At 43.9% G+C, this 24917-nt stretch overlaps 1 protein-coding gene across 2 annotated transcripts in view; it reads left to right on the top strand.

Moving 5' to 3' along the window:
• mgll (monoglyceride lipase) overlaps positions 1-24917 on the top strand; it is a 42235-nt gene that overhangs the window by 12463 nt on the left and 4855 nt on the right. For both annotated transcript variants that reach the window (XM_030733334.1, XM_030733333.1), the window contains 5 exons: positions 1958-2064; positions 6961-7097; positions 20072-20182; positions 20626-20715; positions 23491-23706. In XM_030733334.1, coding sequence (XP_030589194.1) covers positions 1958-2064; positions 6961-7097; positions 20072-20182; positions 20626-20715; positions 23491-23706 — 661 coding nt within the window. The remainder of the gene's footprint in view (positions 1-1957; positions 2065-6960; positions 7098-20071; positions 20183-20625; positions 20716-23490; positions 23707-24917) is intronic.

Here is a 24917-nt window from a genome sequence, read left to right as displayed (position 1 = left end):
TGTAGCGCCTCGAAGCTAAGATGCACAGAAAGAAGGAAAGATGGAGAAAAAAAATGAGAGAGCAGAAAAAGGCATAAGAAGCGTTTGAAAAGCAAAGACAGCAAAACTACAAAGAGAGCATGTATCCTATTGTTCTCCGTACATTTGTCTTTACTGTGAACTCAGATTAGCACCATTAATCCCCTGCTGCCCCTTGGCATGTGTGTTACAGAGTAATATCCTCATATAAAGATGCTCATTGACACTCATGCTCGTTTGGGGGTGCGGAGGAAGTTGTAGCCCGAAGCGATGCCTTTCTTTAAGAGAGGGAGAGAGAGCTGTTAGTGAAATTTGCTAATGAAGCCTGATAAACAGCTACTTCTATTATACTCCTCCTCATCCACCCCCCCACCCCCACCCCTCAGTTTGCCTGACACTTTCAGCCGCTTTCCTCCTGTTTCACTTCATTCCTTTTTTTTCCCTCCCTCTGAATACATTTGGGCTAATTTTCTGCTGCTGATTGAAGCTTTCACAGGCTTCTCGGTGCAGCTTGGAGAAAAAACGCTCGAGCATTTCGGTGGTGCTCCGCTGCTTAATATGCACTGATAGAAGAAGCAAAACCTTTTAAAAGAAACTTGTCTGACAGGAGAAGACGAGACTGTTAATTAGCACAAGATATCCCTTTCTGAGTAAACAGGAAGTAATAGCCCCATTTAATGTCTGAAATATAAAATTATCCCATTAGTTTTTGCAGAAGAAGAAGAAAATGATGCTTTGTTATAGCTGGTGAAGTGTTTATGAAGGCACTGAGCCTCTACATGCTTGAAGAACAATACATTGGTGTAAAATTCCTAACGCAAGTGACACATCACTGATAGTGTGCAGGGATCCTGCTGGTAAATGTGGGAATAATTGGCCAACTGTGTAACTTCAAGAGCTAATTATTCTTTTCTCTCTATGTTATCCCTCTGCTGGTCTAAACACCTGTCCAGGGTGTAGCCCATCTGTTGCCCAATGTCAGCTAGGATAGCCTCTGACCTCTGCACGACCCTGAAGAGATAAGCGGTTAAGAAAATGGTTAGGCCATGATCTTCCATGCAAGTAAAGCTGAAGGGTCAAACATGACCATTGTTCTAAGTGAAAACCTTGGTGGATATTATAGATGAGATTTTTCCAATAGAGGTTACTGCCGCATAAATGCATTTGCTGAACAGACAGCAAAGCTACAACAACAACAAAAAAATGATTATACCATGGCATTTAGGTGACAAATGCATTCTTGGTGCAGTTTACGGGATCATTAACCCATCAGCAAAATGCTCACACTAGAAAACCAGCAGGAAACCTCCAGGATATTTAATCAGATGTGTTTCCCTCCGTGCAGTCTTCTTGAGTGAAAACAGTTAAAAATAATTACATACAGTCTCCATTCAGCTACTGCGTCCATACTTTTAGCTCAGTTATATAAGTATTCCAGCAATGCACATTTTCAGAGCAGGTTGGTTTACTTTGTGTTTTACTGGACTCCTCTGATTCTGTTTTGAGTCGGGCAGGAAGGGATTGGGAGAGGCAGGCATGCCGACAGATGGATGATAGCTGTTATCTCTGAAAACACAGCCTGCCTTACTCTCAGCCAGTCTTTTTCTGCCATTCTTCATCTGCCATTTTTTCCATCATCCTGCTTCTCAATCCCCACGCACACTCAAACGTGCACGGTCAAATAAGTGATGCACAGATGCATGAACTAAATTACCTCACATGGATCGTTTCCATCCATGGGGATTTTTGCTTTAACCCCATTTTAAGGGATCCGTGCAGGAGTTTATCAGTAAATCTAGGAAGTACGGTCCTGCAGAAAATTGCAAATATTTTCTGTTTGTTTTTCTCTGTGTGAGAGAGATAAAGAGACAGAAAAGAGGCTCAGTAAAGGTTTGTGTTTGTGAAGGGTTCAATTCATTTTTCTTTCTTCTTCTCTCAGGGCTCTCGTATTTATTGCCCATGGAGCTGCGGAACATTGTGGCCCATATGATGAGATTGCACAGAGACTGAAGGAACTCTCCTTGCTGGTATTTGCACATGACCATGGTGAGTGACAAACACACATAATACAGTGCTGTAGTTGCATGCATACATTTATGCCTTCATTTTTATCAGTAGTTTGCACGCAAAGCAACTGGCACAGAGTCACTCTCTCTCTCTCTCTCTCTGTGGTTTGTAGATATTTTCATGAACTGTTGAGGCTGCCAGAGAGAATTAATTTGGTTTTACTTCATGCTATTGTTCTACAGCAGTGCCTCTCTGCATTAATGTTTTAATGAACTGTCGAGGACAACCTCACATTCAAGGCTGGCCGTAATGATGAAACTTGGGACTTGTGGCTTCCGTACAATTCAACTGACCTCTCAGCAATGGTGCCAAAGAAAAGAGGCCAGACAAGAATAAGACAGGACACAGCATGTTTGAGGCTTTGGGATTTGGTTTAAACAAACAGAACTTCAAAAGATCACAGCGTACCCTAAGATCACTCTCAAAATCTTTGATTTGAGACAAAAGGGGGTAAAAGCTTATGGCAGGCAAATCAAAGAGGGATTCACCTCCCCTGCCGTAACATCTGTATGTATTTATAAGGTTAAAACACTCTCTTAAAAGCTTAAAACACACTACAGCTGTGGGCTTGCCTTTACTAAGGTCAGTCACATGTTAAATCCAGCACTTTTCTACAGACTGAGACATCTCCACATGCTTGGGTGCAGAAGTCGAGGGTCACAGGGGTCATTTAGAACACATGTATCTGTTACCCACAATAAAATTAAGAAAGATGAAGCTGACTTATTTAAAAAAAAAAAAAAACACACACAACTATTGTTGGGGGCATTACATTACTTTTGCATTACATGTTGTTACCTGCTGGGAATCAGGCTCTGGCTGCTTGGCTGCGATATGCATATGCTCAGGTTTAACATCACTCGTTCTTTGATAGCTTTGTGTTAGCATGCTGTCTGTGCAGAAGCTTGCACAGAGCTGATGTCGTTTTATCAGCAGTGGAGTTGTTTCTGTCCTGGATGCAGTCTGCACTTTACCATCTCATTCTTCTCCTGCCATGCAATAAAAAATACCATCTAAATAATTAATAAATAATTTCCATATCGTCACTCCTCAAAAAGTTTCCGCAGATATGCAAACACGCACATTGCCGTCTCGGTCAGCACCATGAGCACACATGTAGCACCTTCCTCCTCATTCATGGATGATAAGGAAAGGAAGAAAAAGGACTTTCCAACTCTTCTTAGTATTTACTTTCTTTAATGGGCGGACTGACTTACTGACTCGGTTGGGAGGAAGTGGGACTTTTTGGGGCATGACCGTGTCATGTAGTAAAACATTTGAAATTTTTTCGCATGTTTCCATCCTTGCTTGAAATGATGGTATTACAGCCAGCGCTCTGCTAGTCTTTCTTCGAGAAATGAAGCCAGGCACATTTCTTCCTCTCTGGCACTGATCGCACTGTTCCCTCACAGCAAGAAGGTCCTGGGTTTGCATCCATCTGGTCGGGACCTTTTTGTGCTGTGTTTGCATGTTCTCCTGTTTCTGCGTGAGTTCTCCCAGGTTACTCAGGCTTCCTCCCACAGTCCAAAGATTATGGCCCTGTGGCAGACTGGTGACCTGTCCAGTGTGAACCCTTCTTCTTGGGATGGATGGATGGATGGATGGATGGATGGATCAGTGGCTCAGAGGAATACAATTCAGATGGATCAGACAATCTGGGACCAGTTCCTCAGATGTAACTCACTTCAGCTCCAATCATATTACTTAATATAATTTATATAGCTAAATTTACCCACTCCATAGTCAATTAATGAAGAGAATGTGAAATTCTTTCAAAAGGAAGGTTTGGGTAGAAACAGAGGGACACACAGTGTTGGCTTTTCAGTCAATAGTAATTAGGTAATGGCTTGTTAGTCAGTAGTAATTAGATAAAGGCAAATGTCTTTCCTGACACTTCCCTCAATAGTATGCTCTTAGGCTAAATACAGCAGGGGTGTTTGAATTGATGTGACTGTGCAGCAGTTGCTGTTAAACAGCAGCCTGTGCACTCAATAAAACTCTAGAATAACAACAAAGAGAGTGAGATGACAAAAAAGTCCCAGAGGTAGAAATGTGAAAATATTTACGGAGGTGAAGATCCTAATAAAGAGCTGACAGATAATAAACCAGAGTGAATGATAAGGATGACTGCTCACAGAGGAGCAGTTTGTTCACTGTCTCACTGTAAAATGTCACTCTGTTAAATGGAAAATGCTGAACTGGAACAAGTCCCCGCAGACTCCAGTTTTTCATCTATTTCGCCCACATTCACAGACACACACAGATACACACACCGCCTTGGGCAGCTCTTGATAGAGTTCGCAGATGAGATTGTTCACTCTTTTTCTTTTTTTTTTCTGTCTCTTGTGTTTTCTTTCTATTTATAGGCCAGTAAGGTCTTTTTCATTCACACCCTGCATTGAGTGGTGGGTGTTTTTTTTTTAATCTGGCTGCATCTGTTATTTACATTATTTACAGGTCAACCTGCAGATGCTGTTGTTTCTTTGATATCTGCTGCTTTACAAACTATAAGAACAAAATTCAAACTTCAAAGGCCAGATAGTTAAAAAAAAATATTAGTAACAGGCTTCTTAGTTCTTGTCATCTTTATTTACTTTATTACTGGTGAGTCATTTCAACTACATTCCTGATAGTGATCTTAGATCCCTAGGAGGGTGAGATCTGTTGTCTCAGTTGGGCCAGTTTCAGTTATGCTTTGTGGGCTGTAACATCTTGATATGCGAGGAATCTCGGAAGAAATGTTACACTCACGGATTGTTGACTTTGTGTCAGGAGGAGCCTATCCCAAATTAATTTAAAAAAAAATTTTTTTTTAATGTGACTAAGTTGAAGTTCTGAATGTATTTAGATAAATTTCATAATTATTCTATAAATGCTGCACAGATCTTCATTATTTTCTTGAATAAAAATGTTTCAGATACTCTGTTGTAGCTTTTGTAACCAGATGGTTGTGGCTCTGTGTCCTTCTTACACATCAGTTTTCTGAATGGTTGAGTATGTGTGGCTGTCTGACTGGCTGTGTGTGTTTACCCGTAATACCTGTTATTACCCGTAGCAACAAAAGATATGGATTTAGTGGCATGAGAAGCCATTGATGGAACATTTGCAGCGCTCCATCACTGCGCCTGCGACTGGACATTGATTTCCACACTGTGATGATCGCTTCCATATTGATGAACCGAAAAGACTGAGGGTTGAAGATGTGCTCACGTACAACCCCTTTTCCGAAGAAGCTGGAACTCTGGAAAATGAGCAAAGACAAAATATCAGATGTTGAAATAAGGATTTTTTTTTTTTTAAGAATTGATGCCCATTTTCAATTTGATGACAGCAACACATTTAAAAAAAAAAAGTTGGGACAAAGGAGACCAGTTGCTGTAGATCTGAGAGTGAAACAGTTTTCGTATTCTGGCTTGATACAGAAGTTCAGCTCAGGCCATCTTTTGTTGTATTTTTTGTGTATAAAGAGGTTTTAAGTGAATGATGGGTCTGGACTTCAGGCAGGCCACTTTAGCTCCTGGATTTCCTTTTTTTAATATGGATGAAAAAGGTGTTGTCTGTGTTGCAGAACTTGTATATATTGTATGTGTCTCCTCTCTCTGGGTAAGAGAGGAGTTGAGCTGTCAGCTGATTACCACCCGGTGGTGAGTTGGATCAGGGACTGGGGTGGATGAGCAGGGGATCACACTCCACAGCCTCCCCGGGAAGGTCGATGTCTCGATCCTGGAGAGGAGAGGAGAGATGGCAGAATTCACATATATTGTTCAGTATTTGTGGTTAGCCATGCCATGCACTCCCCATCCCATCGTGGAAGCTTCCTTTTGAATTGTGCACCAATAGCAAATTGGATGTTCTCTCTCCTCTGTGGCCCAATCTGAGATTTTAATTTATGAGACAAGAGAACAGTTTTCCACTTTCCCTGAGTCAGTGGTTTCCACTACAAAATCTGTTTTAATGCAGTGCCATGTGAGGCTTTGTAGATCACAGACAGTTTTTTTTTAGCCTTTTTCCTTGTGTACAGAGATTCCCCCAATCATATATTATTTATTTATTACATGGATTAATGAAATCCATGTAATGATTTGCAATTTTACACTGAGAATGTTTCTCAAATTGCAAACTTATAACACACAAAACTATTATGTATTTATTTTCCACAGTGTCCCATCAGTTTTTTTGTTTTTGTTTTTTTTTTCCAGAATCCATGCATTTCCAATCCCAGACACACTTTAAACATTACAAAGTGAGAAGGTGTGAGATGCACGTGTGAATGGTGGTGTTATTGGGTTGGTGGTTACCATGGCAGCCCTCCTCACCTCTCAGTTACTGCTGCAGAAAGCCTGAGGACTGCACATATATACATATGTAGACATACATATTCAGATATTTTCCCTCCTCTCCATCTGCCAAACACACTTCTATCTTCTCCATCGCCTTCTCTTCTTGCATTCATCTTCTTATTTGATCCCTTTCCCTCCTCCTTTGTCTGTTTTTTTTTCACTTTATGTCACTTTACTTTTATTTTCTCCTCTGTACTTTTCTTTACTTCTCTCATCACCAAAGCAGACAACATCACCCTGAGTTGGCAAGCCCTTCCTGAAAGAGATGTCAGTCCGTAAAAAGTTTAAGGACTAATTTTGCTCAGCCTTTATGTTGACATTTTTTCTCCTCACGCAGCAACCATTTCAACAGTCCAGGTTTTGTGTTTAACACAGAAACAGCCATTTTGACCAGAGGTGGAGATATGCTATCATTTTTGTGATAGAAATAATGCTGCGTCGCCTTCTTCAAAAAATGTACAAAAAATGTGAATGTTTTTGTTTTTGAAGGTCTTAAAAATGTGTTAAACTTTCCTGATTCTTCTTTCTTCCACAGTTGGCCACGGCCAGAGTGAAGGAGACAGGGTGAACGTCAAGGACTTTCAGGTTTACATCAGAGACTCCCTTCAGCACACTGACCTGATGAAGTCCCGCCACCCTGACTTGCCTGTATTCATTGTGGGTCACTCCATGGTAGGATACTTTCCATGATGTGTGCCAGTGCCTGGAATAAGTCATGCAGGTCTTTGGTATTGCTGGCAGATGATATCTTCAGGTTTTGTCTTGTTTTGTGTCCTGCGTAACTCTGGGAATAGAGAAACACTATTTGCTCTCGTTCAGGTTGGTTTGCCTGGTTTGTTTGGTGTGAAATTGCATAATATGCTCGCAGTCCTGATACAGTGTGCTTGACAGAGACAGAGAGGGAGACAGCTGGCTAAAACTGAAGTGCAAGTCCTGTTCAAGCACACAAATTATAGCACACATTTGAAGAGGTTTCCTTTTTTTTGGCATATGAACAAGAAAGTGGCATTCTTCTTCTAGTAGCATGGTGTTCTGCTGCTCTGGAATAGCAACAGAATCAGGCAAGTTTTTTATGTAGCAGGAACTATTTGCCTATAAAATACTTAGTATCGTTCTACCTTTAATGATTAATGGACTTAATAAGAGGACCAGCTACAGTTCTTCTGCATAATGGACAAACTCTACCTATCATATGAAGAAAAACATCCCCACAATTCAGGGAAGATGTGCAAAGTTTGCTCTTCTCAGTAAAACCCGGCATACCTTTTACCTTTCGCACAGTGCCACGCATTCCTGAGAGCCTGCAGCTGCTGCTGGTTACGAAAACCTCCAACAGAGCAGGAACAGGTTCACTGACCTGCTCAAGGGCAAATGTGGCTGTAACTGCAGACACGGAGAAAGAGTGCTCACTTTTCTCAGCCAGTTTAGAAATCTTGATGACTGCCCAATGTGTTATTATCCAACAATTATATAGATGTATCTAGTAATGTGAAATATACAGCATTCCAGCATCATCTACATCTGAGTATGAAGCTACAGTTAGCTGCTGGACCAGTAATGAGCTGGTGGCTGCTGTATATCAACTGCAGTACTTCTGAATTATTCCTATTTTTTAATACATCCCGCTCTCTTTCAAGCCATTGTATTAAACCTTAGTGACAGTTTTACTAGCTGCTTGCCACTCTCTGTGCTAAGCTAAGCTTATTACTCCTTGACTTTACAGTCTACTTAACTCACTGGAAATGAGTGCAGTATCAATCTTTCATTTAACTGAAGCAATTAAGCATAGACTTCCCAAGATCTATCTGTTTTCTCCAAAGCTTTTCCGGCTAGGTTTGCAGGGTGGCTGGAATATATCCTGGCTAACTTTAAGTGAAATGGCAGCTCATCACATGGCTCAGAGAAACAGAAAACCATTTATTCTTACATAAATGCCTATGAGCACTTAGGACTCATTAATTAACTTAACTTTGGCCTGTGAAAGGAAACTGGAGGCTCAGGAGAAAACCAGTTCAGGTACAGGGAGCAGATGTAGACTCCACACAGAAAGGCAAATTCATAAAATAAGAATTTCCCTTTGTTTTAATTGTGCGTTAACTGTAGTTGAGTTCACTTGAAAAAGTTATGTTGGGTCTTTGGCCGTTTTAAACTTCAGTGCAGAGAACATGAAAAGAATATTTGTTGTGGCTTTGTGAATTCTGCAGACACAAAAACTGAACCAGAAATCTCATTAAAAATAATTACACAACGCCTGGAAAGCTTCAAGGCCAGCTTTGGAGCTATTTTTAACCAGCTGGTTTATTCAGTTTTTCACAGCCTCTCAGTGTTGTGCTCTGAGACTCGACTCTCAGTACAGCTAAGAGATCACAAACGTAGTGATGAGTTATATAATAAACGATTCCTGTCAGCGTTTCTAGGTCGAGTCCCTTTGTACTCCCGTGAACTTGTTTCGCTTAGATGAGCAAGTCGCTCCGATTCCCCGTGCCCACTTGTTTATGTTTTCATTGTGGTTTTATGTTTGATAGGAAAACTGACTTCACTCACTGAAGGCAAAATCTGAAACAATCGATCCTTTGATCATTATGCTCAGTGAGTCAGAACAATTCAAAATGAACCCATGTATGTATTTTTTAGCTCGCAGCAGCAGGACTCGAGCAGCGGCCACAGCAGAGAAATGCATATTCATTACAGAACTGTTTTGCCATGCGAGGTGTGGAGCATCCAAGCTGTAGTCCAAATATTATTTTCTGTTATAAAGTTTTTAGGCTTTGTGTTGTGCATTTAACTGTCCTCCATTAAAGACAACAGCTTGTCCTTCTCTGCTCTTATTCTTGTAAATGAGATCATATTTATTGCTGTCAATTGGGCCTTTAGTTGCTTTAAACAACATGCTGTTTAATTAATGGGCCTGCTTTGGCTAACCATTTATGGCTCATGCGCTTCTACGCAGCAGGACTCTGTATACAGACTGAGGCTGGCTTGAGGGGGTCTTAGAAGCACAGAAGTCCATACTTTACGTAAACTCCACTGTGGGATCCCAGACTGGGGCTGAGTGCGTGTTTAGACAGCAGATTCTGTAAACATTAAGGCACAGCTGAGCAAAGTCACACTAAAACCTCTTTCCTTTCCTACTTCTTTCTCTGTTTTTCCTCACCGTTCCTTACTTTTCCCTACTTCTGGTTCATCTTTGTAATTCCATCCAGTGTTTCTCCTCCGGCCTTTCCTGGTGTCAACTCAGGCTTGGATTATACTCACTTGTGTATGTTCACATGAACACACTAGATGAATAGTTGCTGCTATATTTTTTTTTCACATATTCTTTGAATCTGCCTCGAGGAAGCAAAGTACATTGTAGCATAAGTCTGTGCAGCATTGGAGCCTCTTGTTCACCTCATGGTGATGAAAATTAAATCACACAGACCCAAGCATGGTCACTCATGGACACTGAAACTCATGAGAGTCTCAAGTTTTTGGTTTAGACTCCAGTCTTTCATTTTTGTTTTGGTACCATCTCTGACAGCAATGAAATGGAAAATGGAGTGGTATTTATACAGCATTTACTGCATTTTACAGCATCTTACTGACCATTCAAACCTCAGAAAGGCCCCAGCTGGAGATAGACCGACTGTAGTGGGAGCTTTCTCAAAGGCAGTTTTGGGTCTGTCTGCATTAATGACCACTGACAGAGTTTCTTAATGCAAGTTCATCGCAACCATGCAAGAATCTTTAAAGTCATGAAACTTTGTATGTGTAGATGAGATCAGCATAAAGCCAAGTTTGGAGACGTGTTACATGTGTATTAGACACAGGAGTACTAGTGCACATGTAAAAATGTAGTAATTACTACAATATGTCCATTGCTATCTTGTTATGTGGGGCTGACTGTATGATTTATATAACTGTCTTATTAATGTTCTCTAAGAAACAACACCGCAAATACAGCCCATGTCAGTGGCTTTAATTTGGTGAAGTAATTCTTAGCAGACTGTAAACAGCCACGCCTGTAATAATGCACAACTTCAAGCTTTCAGTTTCCTTTTTAACCCTGTTAGTTGCTGGACAGGAGCAGCTGTCCAGCAGCAGACTCAACTTCCTTTTCTTTTCATCTCCTCTGCTATATTCTGCTTTCTTTTGAAACAAGCAGAATCCCAGACTCCGTGTCTGGGAAACCTGTCCCGAGTCAAATGATGTTTTTACAGGTCTCATTTCCCGGCTTCCCAGTGTTTTCACTTTGCATCCTGTTTCTATAAGCAGGTTCCTCTGCTTCTCCATTTTTATAAATCTCTCAGGTCACGATGACGCAAAAAACTACAAGACAATAGAGACCACCTGGGGATTCTGCTGTATGTACTGAGAGGCCGTTCCAGTGATAACATCCTGTAACGCAGTCAGCAGAGACAAGCCACAATGATATTGTAAAAAAAAAGTCACACTTTTAACTCATCATCTGAAGTCTGCTTGACAAAATTTAACAAAGAAACTGAGGTTTACTGTTCCTTCACGTTTAGGATCAATTTATCAGCTAGTTTTTGGACTGTAAGATTCTCACTGTCACTGAAACAAGGATTTAGCATGATTCTGTTTCTGTAAGTTTAGCAGGTTTCTTTAGCTCTTTTTTTTTTCAGCCCTAAAACTTTATACAGACACTATTGGTCCTCAGAGAAGCAACCCTGTTATCTTTAGCAATACCTTAAGCTTCATTTAGAACCACATTCATAATTCTCATTGATCCAGCGTAGCACCATCTCTAAACATCTTATTGACTGACACAAGCATATTGCACAGGCATCCATATTACTTAGACTGTAACGATCCCCTGCCCACATTTTTTCTGTGGCGCCTCGATCATGTTACATCCCATACTTTGGTTTATGGCCAAAGAATCTATAACATAAGGAGTGTTGCTTTGTGGGCTACCATACTGTTCATGCCATGGATGCTTCCTTATTTCCTTTATGGATTTTTTTAGGGCAATAATCCAGCAGGAGAGGTGCCACAAAAATACTGCAAAAAAGCAAGCAAACAAAAACAAAACAAACAAAGAAAAATTTCCCTCCTGCTGCATCATGGATGTGGGTTTCTAGTTCAATCAACCACTGTGCCTGCAGCACTGCAAAACTGAGAAAAGTGAACCGTGTTAAAAGATGAGGAACTTTCTAACTGCTGTAAAATAAGGTAAACAATCCATTTACAGATAAAAAAAAAAACATACCACAATTCAGTTTCACAGTTTCCAAAACACCTAAACATGGGTGAGAGCTTTTAAATGTGCAATACAAAGGACTAAAAAAATTAATTACAGTCACAGATTCATATCTAGTTTGCAAAACCAACCGTCTGACTTTTTCACAGGTTCCTCTGCATCTTATTTGGTTAAGCAATAATGCAGAAGTTTTCAGCAGTGTTGGATCAGCTCATGGGCTGCTGAAAAATCCCTACAGTTTTGGCATCTTCCCACTCTTACTCATGTCTTTCCTTCTCCATGAGGTTTTTTTTTTTCCGGATGAGGCTTATTTGTCCCTCCTCAGTGACAGCCTTTTATGTAATGGTTCAACACTGCTTAGGATCTGTTTGTTCAGCTTCTAAGCCCTCAGTCTCATCTCCCTCAGCATCCATTACTCACACCAAACAAAAATTCCCTTTGTGATACAACATGGCTGCAATAAAAAGCCTTCTTCATCTCTAATCGGCTGCAAAAACTGGAAAGCAACTTATGGGTGACTGGCAGCATGTTTTTAATTGAAACATTGAGCCAGTAAAGTAGAATCACTATTTCACTGGTTTTCATTGTGTGCTCATAGACTTGTTGCTTAATTCTCTTTCTCCCCTGTAGGTGTAATGCTACTAAATTAAGTATTCATTAAAACAACAGTGAATTTTAACTTAAGTTCATGTGAAACATTTCTTGGTGAAGTCGCTCGTCTCTCCTCTCCACAATATTTACATTTAGCCTGTTGAACAAAACCACTGTGCTATTTGAGTATCTTTAGTTGTTTTTGTATTTTTTTTAAATTTATGAGGTTTTTAGGTCATTCTACATTTGCCTATTAGTGGTGAGTGTCACAACTGAGATGGAGAAGACACACAGGCGGTAATTGATGAGAGCAGAGTGCAAGTTTATTTACAGTGAGAATGTGTGAAGGGAAGCAGGTCCGGGGATTTTGTGGGAAACGGCTGGTGGCGAGCGGCGAGCAGAGAGGCCAAGGGGGGGGAGGAGAGGCCAGGCAGGTGAGTGAGCAGGCAGGTGGAAAGGGCCCGAGGATCAGCGGTGGCACGGCGTGGAACGGCGTGGCGAGCGGAGAGCAGGATTTTCAGGGAGCGAAGGCAGGAGCCGACACGGAGATCTGGGGAAGGCGAACAGCGAAAACACAGGTAAGCTTGGGAATACACGACAGGAAGTCACTGAAGGAGCCGACACTAACTTGGAAGTAGTCAATGATCCAGCGACGAGTGAATGTCCGCTGGCAGCTTAAGTAATTCCACCTGATGCCTTGATCCATCACAGGTGTGGTGGAGCCACGCCCACGTATCTGCCCAGAGGTGGAGACGCCTGAAACCCCTCTCCATCTCTGCTGGACAGCCAACAACTCACACACACAAAAACACAGGCCGGCCCTCCCTGGGTTATGACAGTACCCCCCCCTCAACGGGAGCCTCCAGGCGACCGAAACTTCTCTGGATACCGTCTCCGGAAGTCCCGCACCATGCCTTTATCCAAGACGTTAGCCTGGGACACCCAGGACCGTTCCTCAGGACCGTAGCCCTCCCAGTCCACCAAAAACTGGTAACCGCGCCCACGGCGACGTGCGTCCATAAGGCGACGGATAGTGTAGACCTGCTGGCCGTCAATAATCCGAGCGGGGGGAGGAGAACCAGACGGGGGGCACAAAGGACTGGAGGAGACAGGTTTGAGTTGCGAAACATGAAAGACGTTGTGGATGCGCATGTTACGAGGCAACTTTAGACGGACAGACACAGGATTGACAATAGACTCAATCTTGAACGGCCCAAGGAAGGTTGGAGCGAGCTTCCGAGACTCCACACGCACTGGAACATTCTTAGTGGACAGCCATACCTGCTGACCCGGCTGGTAGTCTGGTGCAGGGGTCCGGTGGCGATCAGCAATCCGCTTGTTCCGCTCTTTGGTCCGGAGAAGAGCAGCGTGGGTGGCCTTCCATACCCGACGACAGCGACGAAGGTGATGTTGGACTGAGGGAATGGTGAGGTCCTCTTCGATGGCAGGAAGGAGAGGTGGTTGAAAACCCTGAGCAGCTTCAAACGGGGACATGCCCGTGCCGGTGGAAGAGAGAGAGTTGTGCGCGTACTCAATCCAAGGTAGATGAGAGCTCCAGGTGGCCTGATTGGAAGATGCCACGCACCGCAAAGCTGCCTCTAACTCCTGGTTGGCACGTTCGGTCTGGCCGTTGGTCTGTGGATGGTAACCAGAGGAGAGGCTCACCTTAGCTCCGAGGGATTCGCAGAACGCCTTCCACACCCGGGATGTGAATTGGGGCCCCCGATCGGACACTATATCTTCAGGAATTCCATGTAGTCGGAAGACATGGTTGGTCAGGAGTTGTGCTGTTTCCAGGGCGGAAGGAAGCTTGGGCAAGGCGATGAAGTGAGCTGCCTTGGAAAAACGGTCTATGATGGTCAGGACAACGGTATTTCCTTCTGAAGGAGGGAGGCCAGTGATAAAGTCCAGCGCTATGTGGGACCATGGTCGCTTGGGAGTAGGCAGCGGCCTAAGGAGACCAGAGGGAGAAGACAACAATGGTTTATTCTGTGCACAGATACTGCATGCTGCCACGTACTCACGGGTCTCCTTGATCAGCGTGGGCCACCAAAAATAGCGCTGGAGAAAGGAGACCATGCGATTAGCTCCGGGATGACAGGTGAATCTAGCTGTATGTGCCCACTGCAGAACCCGGGCCCGAACCTGGGAGGGCACATAGAGGCGATTGGGGGGTCCGGTGCCAGGGTCTGGTTCGGCCTGGAGAGCCGCTCGAACGGCGGACTCGATCTCCCAGGTGAGGGTGCCGACAACGCAGGAGGGAGGCACGATAAACTCCGGCTGGACAGAGTGGTCCGAGGAGCAGAATTGTCGAGATAAGGCGTCGGGCTTCACATTCCGTGACCCAGGCCTGTAGGAGATGGTGAAGTTGAAGCGAGTGAAAAACAAGGCCCACCTGGCTTGTCGCGCATTAAGGCGCTTAGCGGACCGGAGATATGCCAGATTCTTGTGGTCCGTCCACACCAGGAATGGATGGGTCGCGCCCTCCAGCCAGTGCCGCCATTCCTCCAAAGCCAACTTGATGGCCAACAGTTCCCGATCCCCCACATCGTAGTTCTGCTCAGCTGGCGAGAGGCGACGGGAAAAAAAAGCACAGGGTCGAAGGCCACCTGTGGCCTGTTGAGAAAGGACCGCCCCCACTCCCACGTCGGAAGCATCCACCTCCACCACGAAGGCCCTGGACAGGTCAGGCTGGATGAGAACCGGAGCGGAGGCGAACCGATTCTTCAGAAAAGAGAAAGCACCAGCCGCAGCCGAGGTCCACCTGAAAGGCAACTTGGGAGAGGTGAGAGAAGTAAGAGCATGGGTGATGGTGCTAAAGTCCTTAATGAAGCGGCGATAGAAATTAGCGAATCCGAGAAAACGCTGTAGCTGTTTCCGATCCGATGGCTCGGGCCAATCCAGAACCGCCTGTACCTTAACCGGGTCAGCTTCCAGTCGCCCCTTTCCAATGATGTAACCCAAAAAGGAGACAGACTCAACGTGAAATTCGCACTTCTCTCCTTTCACAAACAACCGGTTCTCCAACAGCCGCTGCAACACCAGCCGAACGTGCTTCCTGTGCTCCTGCAACGAGGGAGAGAAAATCAGGATGTCATCCAAGTAAACGAACACAAAGTGGTTAATGAAGTCCCTAAGGACGTCGTTAACGAGGGCCTGGAACACTGCCGGGGCATTGGTCAACCCGAAGGGCATCACGAGGTACTCGAAGTGACCGAGATGGGTGTTGAAAGCTGTTTTCCATTCATCTCCTTCTTGTATGCGAACGAGATGATAGGCGTTCCGGAGGTCCAGTTTAGTGAAGACGGTCGCCCCCTGTAGGAGCTCAAAAGCGGAGGTGAGGAGTGGCAGTGGATACTTATTACGAACAGTGATAGCATTGAGGCCCCGGTAGTCAATACAGGGGCGGAGAGACTTGTCTTTCTTTGACACGAAGAAGAATCCAGCGGCCATGGGAGAAGTGGACGGCCGAATGAGGCCAGCTGCCTGGGCTTCGGTAATATACCGGTCCATGGCGTCCCGTTCATGCTGAGAAAGGCTGTAGAGTCTGCTGGATGGATAGGGAGCCCCAGGCACGAGATTGATGGCGCAATCGTAGGGTCTGTGAGGAGGCAAAGAGACGGCCCGGTCCTTACTGAACACCTCAGCCAGATCGTGATAGGCTGAGGGCACCCCAGACAGATCGGATTTTGTCTCCCCCCTGGGCGTGGACGAGCGGTTAACAGAGGGCGTGGCGGACCGGAGACAATGCTGGTGGCACCGCTCGCTCCACCCTGCGATGCTTCGAGTTGTCCAATTGATATGGGGGTTATGCAACTGTAACCACGGAAAGCCAAGGACGATGGGAGTCTGTTGTGAATCAAAAAGAAAAAATGACAACTGTTCTGAATGGTTACCCGACAGGGTGAGGGAGAGTGGCTGGGTCTTGTGAGTGATAACAGAGAGAGCAGCGCCGTCCAGTGCCGAGACCCGGAGCGGAGTGGGCAAGGCTATGGATGGAACATCCCACTGCTGGGCGAGGGCGGAATCCATAAGATTTTGCTCAGCCCCAGAATCTATTAATGCCAACGCCGTGTGGGAACCGGAGGGAAGCACAAGCTTTGCCTGGAGCGTGAATCTCGGCAGGGAGGAACAAGAGTTAAGTTGGCCCGCCAGTACCCCCACCTTTACTGACGGACACGACCTTTTGGGCGAACAGGACAGGAAGCGATGAAGTGACCCATCTTGCCACAATACATGCATTCCCCTGCCTCCCATCTCCGTCGTCGTTCCAAAGCAGACAATCTGGCCCGTCCAAGCTGCATGGGTTGCTCCTCCGCGCCACCAGGAGTCGCCGTGCGCCTGGCGTCATCCTCCGGGGATCCTCTCCGGTCACCGGAAGCAGCGCGGTGAAAGGCATGCTGGGAGTCGTAGTTGCCCGGGGTCCGCCGAGCTCTCAGGCGATCGTCTAGCCGAATACACAGTGAAATTACCGCCTCCAGAGAAAGAGGTAAATCGCGGGTTGCAAGTTCATATTTGAGGTCGTCACTAATGCTATTCAAAAATACTCCTCTGAGCGCTCTCTCCTCCCAGCCGGCTTCCTCGGCGAGAATGCGGAAGTCCACGGAAAAGTCCGCCATACGCTGTCTGCCCTGCCGCAGATTGACCAATCTCTGAGCCGCAGCCTCGGGGCAGGATCCCTTGTCAAAAACTTCCTTAAAGCGAGACAGAAAAGTGGGGAAAGACAGGTCGGGGTTACCTCGTAAAACAGCGTGCCCCCACTCCAACGCCCGTCCCCGGAACAGGTTGACCATAAATCCAATTTTTGCGCAGTCTGAAGCGTAGGCGAGTCTTTGCTGTCTGAAAACTAGTGAACACTGAGTTAGAAATCCTCCACACTTCCCTAGCTCACCATGGAATACCTCAGGAGTGGGCAGGGCTTTCTCCGGTGTTCCGGTGGCTTCGGATGCGGAGGCTGACACTACCGACGGTGCCGGCGGCGGGGCAGATGAATCGGGCTGGTGAGGCATGGCAGATAACACAGTGGGTTCCAACATACCCCGTAAGTCAGCCAGGTGTTGAGTGGTAGCACTGAGTTGGCTTGTGATCAGGCGAAGCATGTGGTCATGGCGCTGGAGGGTCTCTTCCTGGTTGGCCAAAGTCCTGCTGATGGGATCAGCCTCCGCGGTGTCCGATTGTGGCTGGATCATTCTGTCACAACTGAGATGGAGAAGACACACAGGCGGTAATTGATGAGAGCAGAGTGCAAGTTTATTTACAGTGAGAATGTGTGAAGGGAAGCAGGTCCGGGGATTTTGTGGGAAACGGCTGGTGGCGAGCGGCGAGCAGAGAGGCCAAGGGGGGGGAGGAGAGGCCAGGCAGGTGAGTGAGCAGGCAGGTGGAAAGGTCCCGAGGATCAGCGGTGGCACGGCGTGGAACGGCGTGGCGAGCGGAGAGCAGGATTTTCAGGGAGCGAAGGCAGGAGCCGACACGGAGATCTGGGGAAGGCGAACAGCGAAAACACAGGTAAGCTTGGGAATACACGACAGGAAGTCACTGAAGGAGCCGACACTAACTTGGAAGTAGTCAATGATCCAGCGACGAGTGAATGTCCGCTGGCAGCTTAAGTAATTCCACCTGATGCCTTGATCCATCACAGGTGTGGTGGAGCCACGCCCACGTATCTGCCCAGAGGTGGAGACGCCTGAAACCCCTCTCCATCTCTGCTGGACAGCCAACAACTCACACACACAAAAACACAGGCCGGCCCTCCCTGGGTTATGACAGTGAGTCCATATTAAATAATTAGCTAAAAAATGTCCAATAAGCATCAGCCTACATCATATAATAGCCTTGTTTCAGCCTTCTAGTTCATATAATGTCAATGGTGTATTCTTTGTTTAGACCGTGCACTGTTAGTACGACAGCTGTACAGTCCACATAGTGTCAGTATGTGAGCTCCTCAGGCTATTTTTGACAGTTCAAATCCACCCACTGACAGTGTGTAGCACTGTGTACAATACCAGCATTCATCTTGTCAACTCCAGTTCAGAGGTAGAAAGTGTAAAGAGGCCTCTTATCGGCCTCTGAAAGAGCCTCTCTGTCCCAATCATCCATCTGTCACTCTGTCTCCCTCGCTTCCCTTCCCTCTTCACACTTATCTCACTCTATCAGTTTAGACCCCTTTGACATAATTGCATTCGGGCATTTTTGGTGATATTTAACAGGCACTAAATATGTGGAGCCAATCTGGCACTCTGCAGCTTTTAACAGCCCAAAAGAATTCAACTTGAGCTCGAGCTTTAGTTCAGTTTTATATGAGTGTGTCATGGCGTTCACATGTGGATGTTTCTGCTTGTCCTTCAGTGTGTTTTAGTGAGAGGCAGAAAAACAAGAAGCAAGAGGCGATTCACGCGCGTGTTTGCATGCAGGCGGCGATGCATGAGTGTGCACTTGTGTCTTTAGAGAGAGAAGCTTTCTGGTGGGAAAGGTTTTGTCTCTCTTTCGGTGGCCCTTTTCACAAACCTGAGTCTGTGATTGGCCCCGGGCTGATGAATATTCACGTAGGTGACAAAGAACGCTCCTCGCATAAACAAAGTTGAAGCCAATTAGTCTCCCACACAGAATCATTGTGCTTGTGTGCGTGCGTGTGTCACGCACTTGCTTCGTATGAGAAGAGAAACCGTGCCAAAGTCGGCCATGACGAATTGATTCGAGTTTTGGCCGCCGCAGACCTGCTAATTATCATGGCCCTACATCACATAATTTAAATCACAATTTAAAAAAAAATGTCAGCAATTGTGCTAAAGTGTGTATTGTGCCCCAAAGTCCATGGCTCCACATTGACATTTCTCTGTGGGGAGTGATAGCAACACAAAACAAGGGTGGAAATCCACACAAAAGACAGATTGTTTCATGTTAGCCGTGACCTCTGAATAGTTTTCCTACTGCTCTTCGCAGCAAGACCTTTCACCTACTTTAAGACCTTTCCACTTTCATCACATGATAGAAAACACTCCCTTTCCTTTGTTAGAGACCGAAGAAGTGAGACATGCCACGGCTCTCCCCTTACTGAAATGTATTGTTATAATTAATGTTATTATCTTTGTCTCTCTTTCTTTTTCAGTCTGTTCTGGGTTTTTTAAAATTTATTTTAGATCACTTGAGAACAATATACTGTACTCTTTACCAGGGACTAATTTTAAATAAGAAGATCTCAGAAGTCAAATTCATTTTACCATTTGTCCTCATGTCTACAGTATGTGTAACTATGTGTAAACTAAATTTCTGTCATGCACGGCCTGGAATTAAGGCCCACAGAGTACCCTTTATCCATCTTATTCATTTTGGTGTGTCAAACTATTTTCTTTCTCAACAAACAACAGCTGCCAACCATAACACTGCGCAGAATCTTCCATCTACTCATGACTACAGGCTCATGCTAGTGACAGGCTGACAGGATATAAACATTACAGCATCCTCCCTCTGCTGAGCTGTGGTGTTAGCTAGCTGCTTCTTTTGATTGGCGGATAAACAAAGAAAGAAAAATAGTTCCTGCTTAAAGCTGTGCACAACTAGATCTGTGGATGATTTCTGGAAAGAGCCGCTAATGTTGGAGTTATTAAACATACTTTATTTGTACTTTTAGCACCACTCAAAGTTATTATATTTTAGAGAAGGAAGTAGCTCCAAACCAGGCAAATCATATCATGTTATATTTTCAACATCTTTAACCAGAATATAAAATTGAGGAAAATGAATAATCAAGTGACAGAAGCATGAAATCTGAGCAACAGATCTGAATAAATAGATCGACAAATATCGCTGAAATTACAGTTTCATTCACCAAATGCATTCTGCATTTCTTTCATAGGGCGGCGCTATCGCAATCCTCACAGCCTGTGAAAGACCCGGTGATTTTGCTGGAGTGGTTCTGATATCTCCCTTGGTCCAGATGAACCCAGAATCAGCCACGCCATTCAAGGTAACGCATAACTGTTCACCAAACCCCCTAAACTACTGTTCTCTTCTTTCTGTTCTTTTCCTCCCCTCTCCCAACCCAAGAGTCAGTTATCTCACTTCAGTCGGGCCTGATGTGAATGATGTCTATAATACTTAGAATACTGGCACCTTTTATATTTGTGCGTTTCAAAGGCAAGAATCGGTTTAAGTATCACATGAGCTGCATTAACAGTCTCTCCCTGATTCCTTGATACAAGTATGTCCCAAGTGTGGCCAAGCTCTGACAAAACTGATATCAAACTCACAGAGGAGGCTGTTTTAACAGGAATAAATGTCTTTTTTTCTTCCCTAATGCATGCAAACAGGTGCATCACAAACACCCAAGAGAGCCTAAATGGGAGAAAGAAACATTCTTCATAAAGGTTTTGTTTTGTGAATATAAGCTGTGCTTTTCGCTGTTTGTAGGTTTTCATGGCAAAGCTCCTGAACCACATGGTCCCCAGCCTCTCTATGGGCTCCATCGACTCCAAATGGATCTCACGGGACAAGAGGCAGGTGAGAGACTAATACTGGTGGGTGTTTGGGTGGCTGAGCTCTCTTGTTCTTTGAAATTGAAATATCACTCAACTCATGGGGATTGCGGGAAATAGATTTTCCAAGGTGTAAATGTGTCTGTTACCGATTGTTTATGCTCCTGTCGAGTCACACGTTTTTGTTTTTGTTTGCTTGTTTTGAGCCATCCCAAGATGAAACACCACCTCTTGATAGATTTTCTGTATCTTTTCCAAACGGTAGTCCAGGTTTGCGTGTGTGCAGTTTTGTGTTATTAAGTAAACACAGTGCATTTATGCTACACAGCCTTGTTTTGGTTTTTGTTTAGCCCCTAGAGAAATAGAAACAAGCACGCAGGCACGTCCACACATCTGAATGTTGCACGTATTTGAGTCTGTGGATGTGTTCCTGTGGTTTCAGCACCGCTGTTTCTGTATGTGTGTGTGTGTGTGTGTGTGTGTGTGTTTGCCTATTTTACATCAACAGGCCTTCATCCTGCTACTTCTGCTTCCTACAGTCAGTCAGAGGAAGTTATGTTATCCCAGTTATGAGAACAGACAATAGATTAGCAGATAAATACAAAAAAGAAAGAAATTATACTTAATAAGCCTGAAATGTGTCAGAGGTTCCTGATAGGATTTGATCAATGCAGTTTAATCTTGGCACAAAGTTAACGGGTATCCAGCTGTAGAAGTCGTGTATGCTACAGTGTCGCCGTCGTAATGCGAGCTGCATAGTTGGGCCATACTTTGCTCTGATTCCTCACAGCAACCATGTCCTCTTTTTCGTGTGCTTTGAGGAGAGGAGAAAGATCAATTTCACACCTGAATATGACACTGTTCAGTAGTCTTATGTTGTTTTATTTACTGTGAGTGGAGATCAGAGTGAATAAATGCATCAGGCGGTTTCGGTACTTAAATGTTCAAGGCCTCAAGAGGTTCTTTCATCAAAAAAGGAGAAAAGTCAAAAGAATAAATGGTTTGTGTTGCAGAATTTATCTTTTTTTTTTTTTAGATCACCTACCATCAGTCAGCTCAGTCAGTCTTGTTATCTGTAGATCATTTTGAAGAGCCTGGCTCTGGAAGCCACCGGGCCTCACTGCCTAAGAGAATATCACACAGGTAAAGCCATCCACACGTCAGTCATGGAGGCTGTTTTTGAGCAGAATGAATACTTTTACTTTAAGTAAAATTTACTAATATTGCTTTAATGTATACTAAAAATGTGCTTTTTCAATGTACTTTAAAAGAGTAATGAAGAAGTTTTGCATTGTGGTATTGGTACTTTTGCTGGGGTAAGTGCAAGTAATTTTTGCATAGCAAGCTTTCAAGGAAGCCAGCTGTGTAATAGCCAAAATGCACAACCACAGATTGACAGACTGATGCATTTCACAATGCATATCTCCTTACTCACTGTCACATAATAACGTTTCTGAGGATACTATATATATATATTTTTTTTTTTAGGAGGCCCACAATCAGCAGTGGTGTATCATCAGTATAGCTTGGACGCTCCAGCATAATGCAGAAGCACAGATACACATGCATAAAGATAAAAAGTACAACCGGACCACAAGAATGCTCGGCAGTTCACAAAAACCGTGCTTTCAGTTACGTTCTGCATGTTATTATAACTTCATCTTTAAAGCGTGAAATACAGTGTGAAAACATTTAGTACAGAAAACAGTGAAGAAGTGAAATCTTAAAGAAATTATAAGCGAAACATTTTTAAGTATATTTATTTCATTTTGTAAAATCATCTCTAGGTAGTTTCTCTAGGTCGGACTGATGACCTTTATTGAGTAAAAAGCACACTTAGTGCATTGCATCTGCAAGACAGTAAAATAAACACAATTAACACGACAAACAAACAAACAAAACGTGCGGTCCTGAGTTGATGAATACAGGACATTGCTGCAGTGTAATGTTTTGGATTAAGAGAACGCATATCACCTACAAGGTGAAGTTTCGCACACTCCTGGGTTGTTGTTGTGTCACAGCTCAGCTTACAGCCATTCATTATTCAAGGCACCTGTGACACTTGAGGAAGGCTGTTTGTGTTGAAGCCGACCTCAGCTGTGTTTACATGGATGCTGAATAGACGTGAGTAATCGTATGATTTATGTGACAGCTACATGGAACTACATATTTAATGTCAGAGAAAAGGGGTGTTCCCTCTGCTATTCGACTCTGGTTTAATGTAAACCTCCTTTTTCCCCGTCTGTCTGCTTTAATGTAACTGTCCTTTTTCATCCTGCTTCTCTCACATTTTTATTTCCCACTCAGTTAAACTCCCTGTCCATTTATTACCAACCATTTGCTCCTGCTTCCACACCAACTGTCATGGATTTCCCCGGAGTCTTCTAATTTTCATGGCCATATTTTCTCCCAGAGAACTACTTTCCTCGTTCAGCACTTTGCCATATTTAGAGAAAACTACAGAATGTATTTGCTTGTTAAATATAGATGCAGCAAAACAAAAATCCAGGCTATGCAAACCCCCTTTCTAAATGTGTAACAAATGCAGTAAGAGTCAAAGTCTGGACACAATGGGTGAGTGTGCTTTAGGTTATATACTGTACAGAGAGAAATAAGAAAAGAATTAGGCTTGCAAGATTGTATCTTTATTAAAGGTTGCATTAACAGTTTCTGCCCTCTGAAAGGATTGCAAACAGCAGGAATGACCTCACATCAATCATCAGTCCAACATTCAGTGGAGAGGCGTGATAAACTAACGTATCTCCACCCTGATGTCTTTTGCATCTTTGTCTCCTGTCAGGTGGAGGCATATGACACCGATGAGCTGAACTATCACGGCGGGTTGCGAATATCGTTCGGCATGCAGCTGATGGCAGCGGTGGATCGTATCGAGAGGGAGATCCCGTCCATTAGCTGGCCCTTCCTGCTCCTTCACGGTGACACCGACAAACTCTGTGACATCAGAGGCTCCAGGATGATGTATGAGAATAGTTCCAGTACAGACAAGAAAATCAAGGTGTGTATTGTTTGTTTACAAGAAACTGTAGCTGGCTGAATTTGGACATTGTTAAAATTTAGATCACATTTTGCTTGTTTTTTTTTTTTTATCTTATTTTTTATTTCTATTGAGGATGATCATCAAACTCAGAAAATTTTACACTCGCCAGACACTTTGTTAAGTACACCTTACTAGCACCAGGTTGGACCCCCTTTTGCCTTCAGAAATGCCTTTATTCTTCATGGCATAATAAAAGTATAATAAAAGTATACAGTGCTTCCAAGTATAGTTTCTAAAATTGACATTTTTGTGGAGATGATGTACACAGTGTGCACAATCATAAATAAGAAGATACACAAGCAGAAGTGGAAGTAGACATGACTAAAAAAAGAAGTCATTATTTCAGTCTCTGTAGGACAAACAATAGCATTCCATTAATTAAACTGGCCACTTTAATAGGTACATTCTTGTACCAGGTTGGACTGCCGTTTGCCTTCAGAAATGCCTTTATTCTTCATGGCATAGATTCAGTAAGCTGCTGGAAACATTCCTCAAAGATTTTGGTTCATACTCACATGATAACATCACACAGTTGCTGCAGATTTGTTGGATGCACATCCATGATGAGAAACTCCCATTTCACCACATCTCAGAGGTGCTCTGTTAGCTCTATTTACTTTGACTGTGGATGCCATTTGAGTACCGTTAACTTACTGTCATGTTCAAGATGCCAGTTTGACATAATTTGAGCTTTGTGACATGCCCTGTTATTCTGAACCACTGACACAATGGATGGATCCATGTTGCTCAGTTTGAACTTCAGCAGGTCCTCTGCATTCAGTGCATTCAGTTCCTGCCATGTGATTAGTGATTAAATATTTGTGCTATCAAGCAGATTAACTGGTGTACCTAACAATGTGCCTGAGGAGTGTATATTAAGTAGCCAAAATGAAAGCAACACAATAACATAAATGTTAGGGAATAAAGTTGCCTCCAGCATTGCAGGCATCTCCTGACACTTTAAGAATAACGATTCAAAGTTAAAAAGTTGTGTTTGACTAATACAGAAACTGCCAGTTCTTAAAACCCACTATTATTAAAATATAACATACAGATGGGTGACAAATTAAAGGAAACATCTAAACCTTTGCCTTGACAGTGAGGGGGATTTTGATGTTATGCTATGGAGCATTTTCTGGTACAGTGATGAGGGGCCTGCCTACACCTGT

Source organism: Archocentrus centrarchus, chromosome 7 (genome assembly GCF_007364275.1).
Source record: "Archocentrus centrarchus isolate MPI-CPG fArcCen1 chromosome 7, fArcCen1, whole genome shotgun sequence".
NCBI classification, from domain to species: Eukaryota; Metazoa; Chordata; class Actinopteri; order Cichliformes; family Cichlidae; genus Archocentrus; species Archocentrus centrarchus.
Note: the sequence above shows the minus strand (reverse complement) of the source record. Positions and strands in the feature narration are given on the sequence as shown.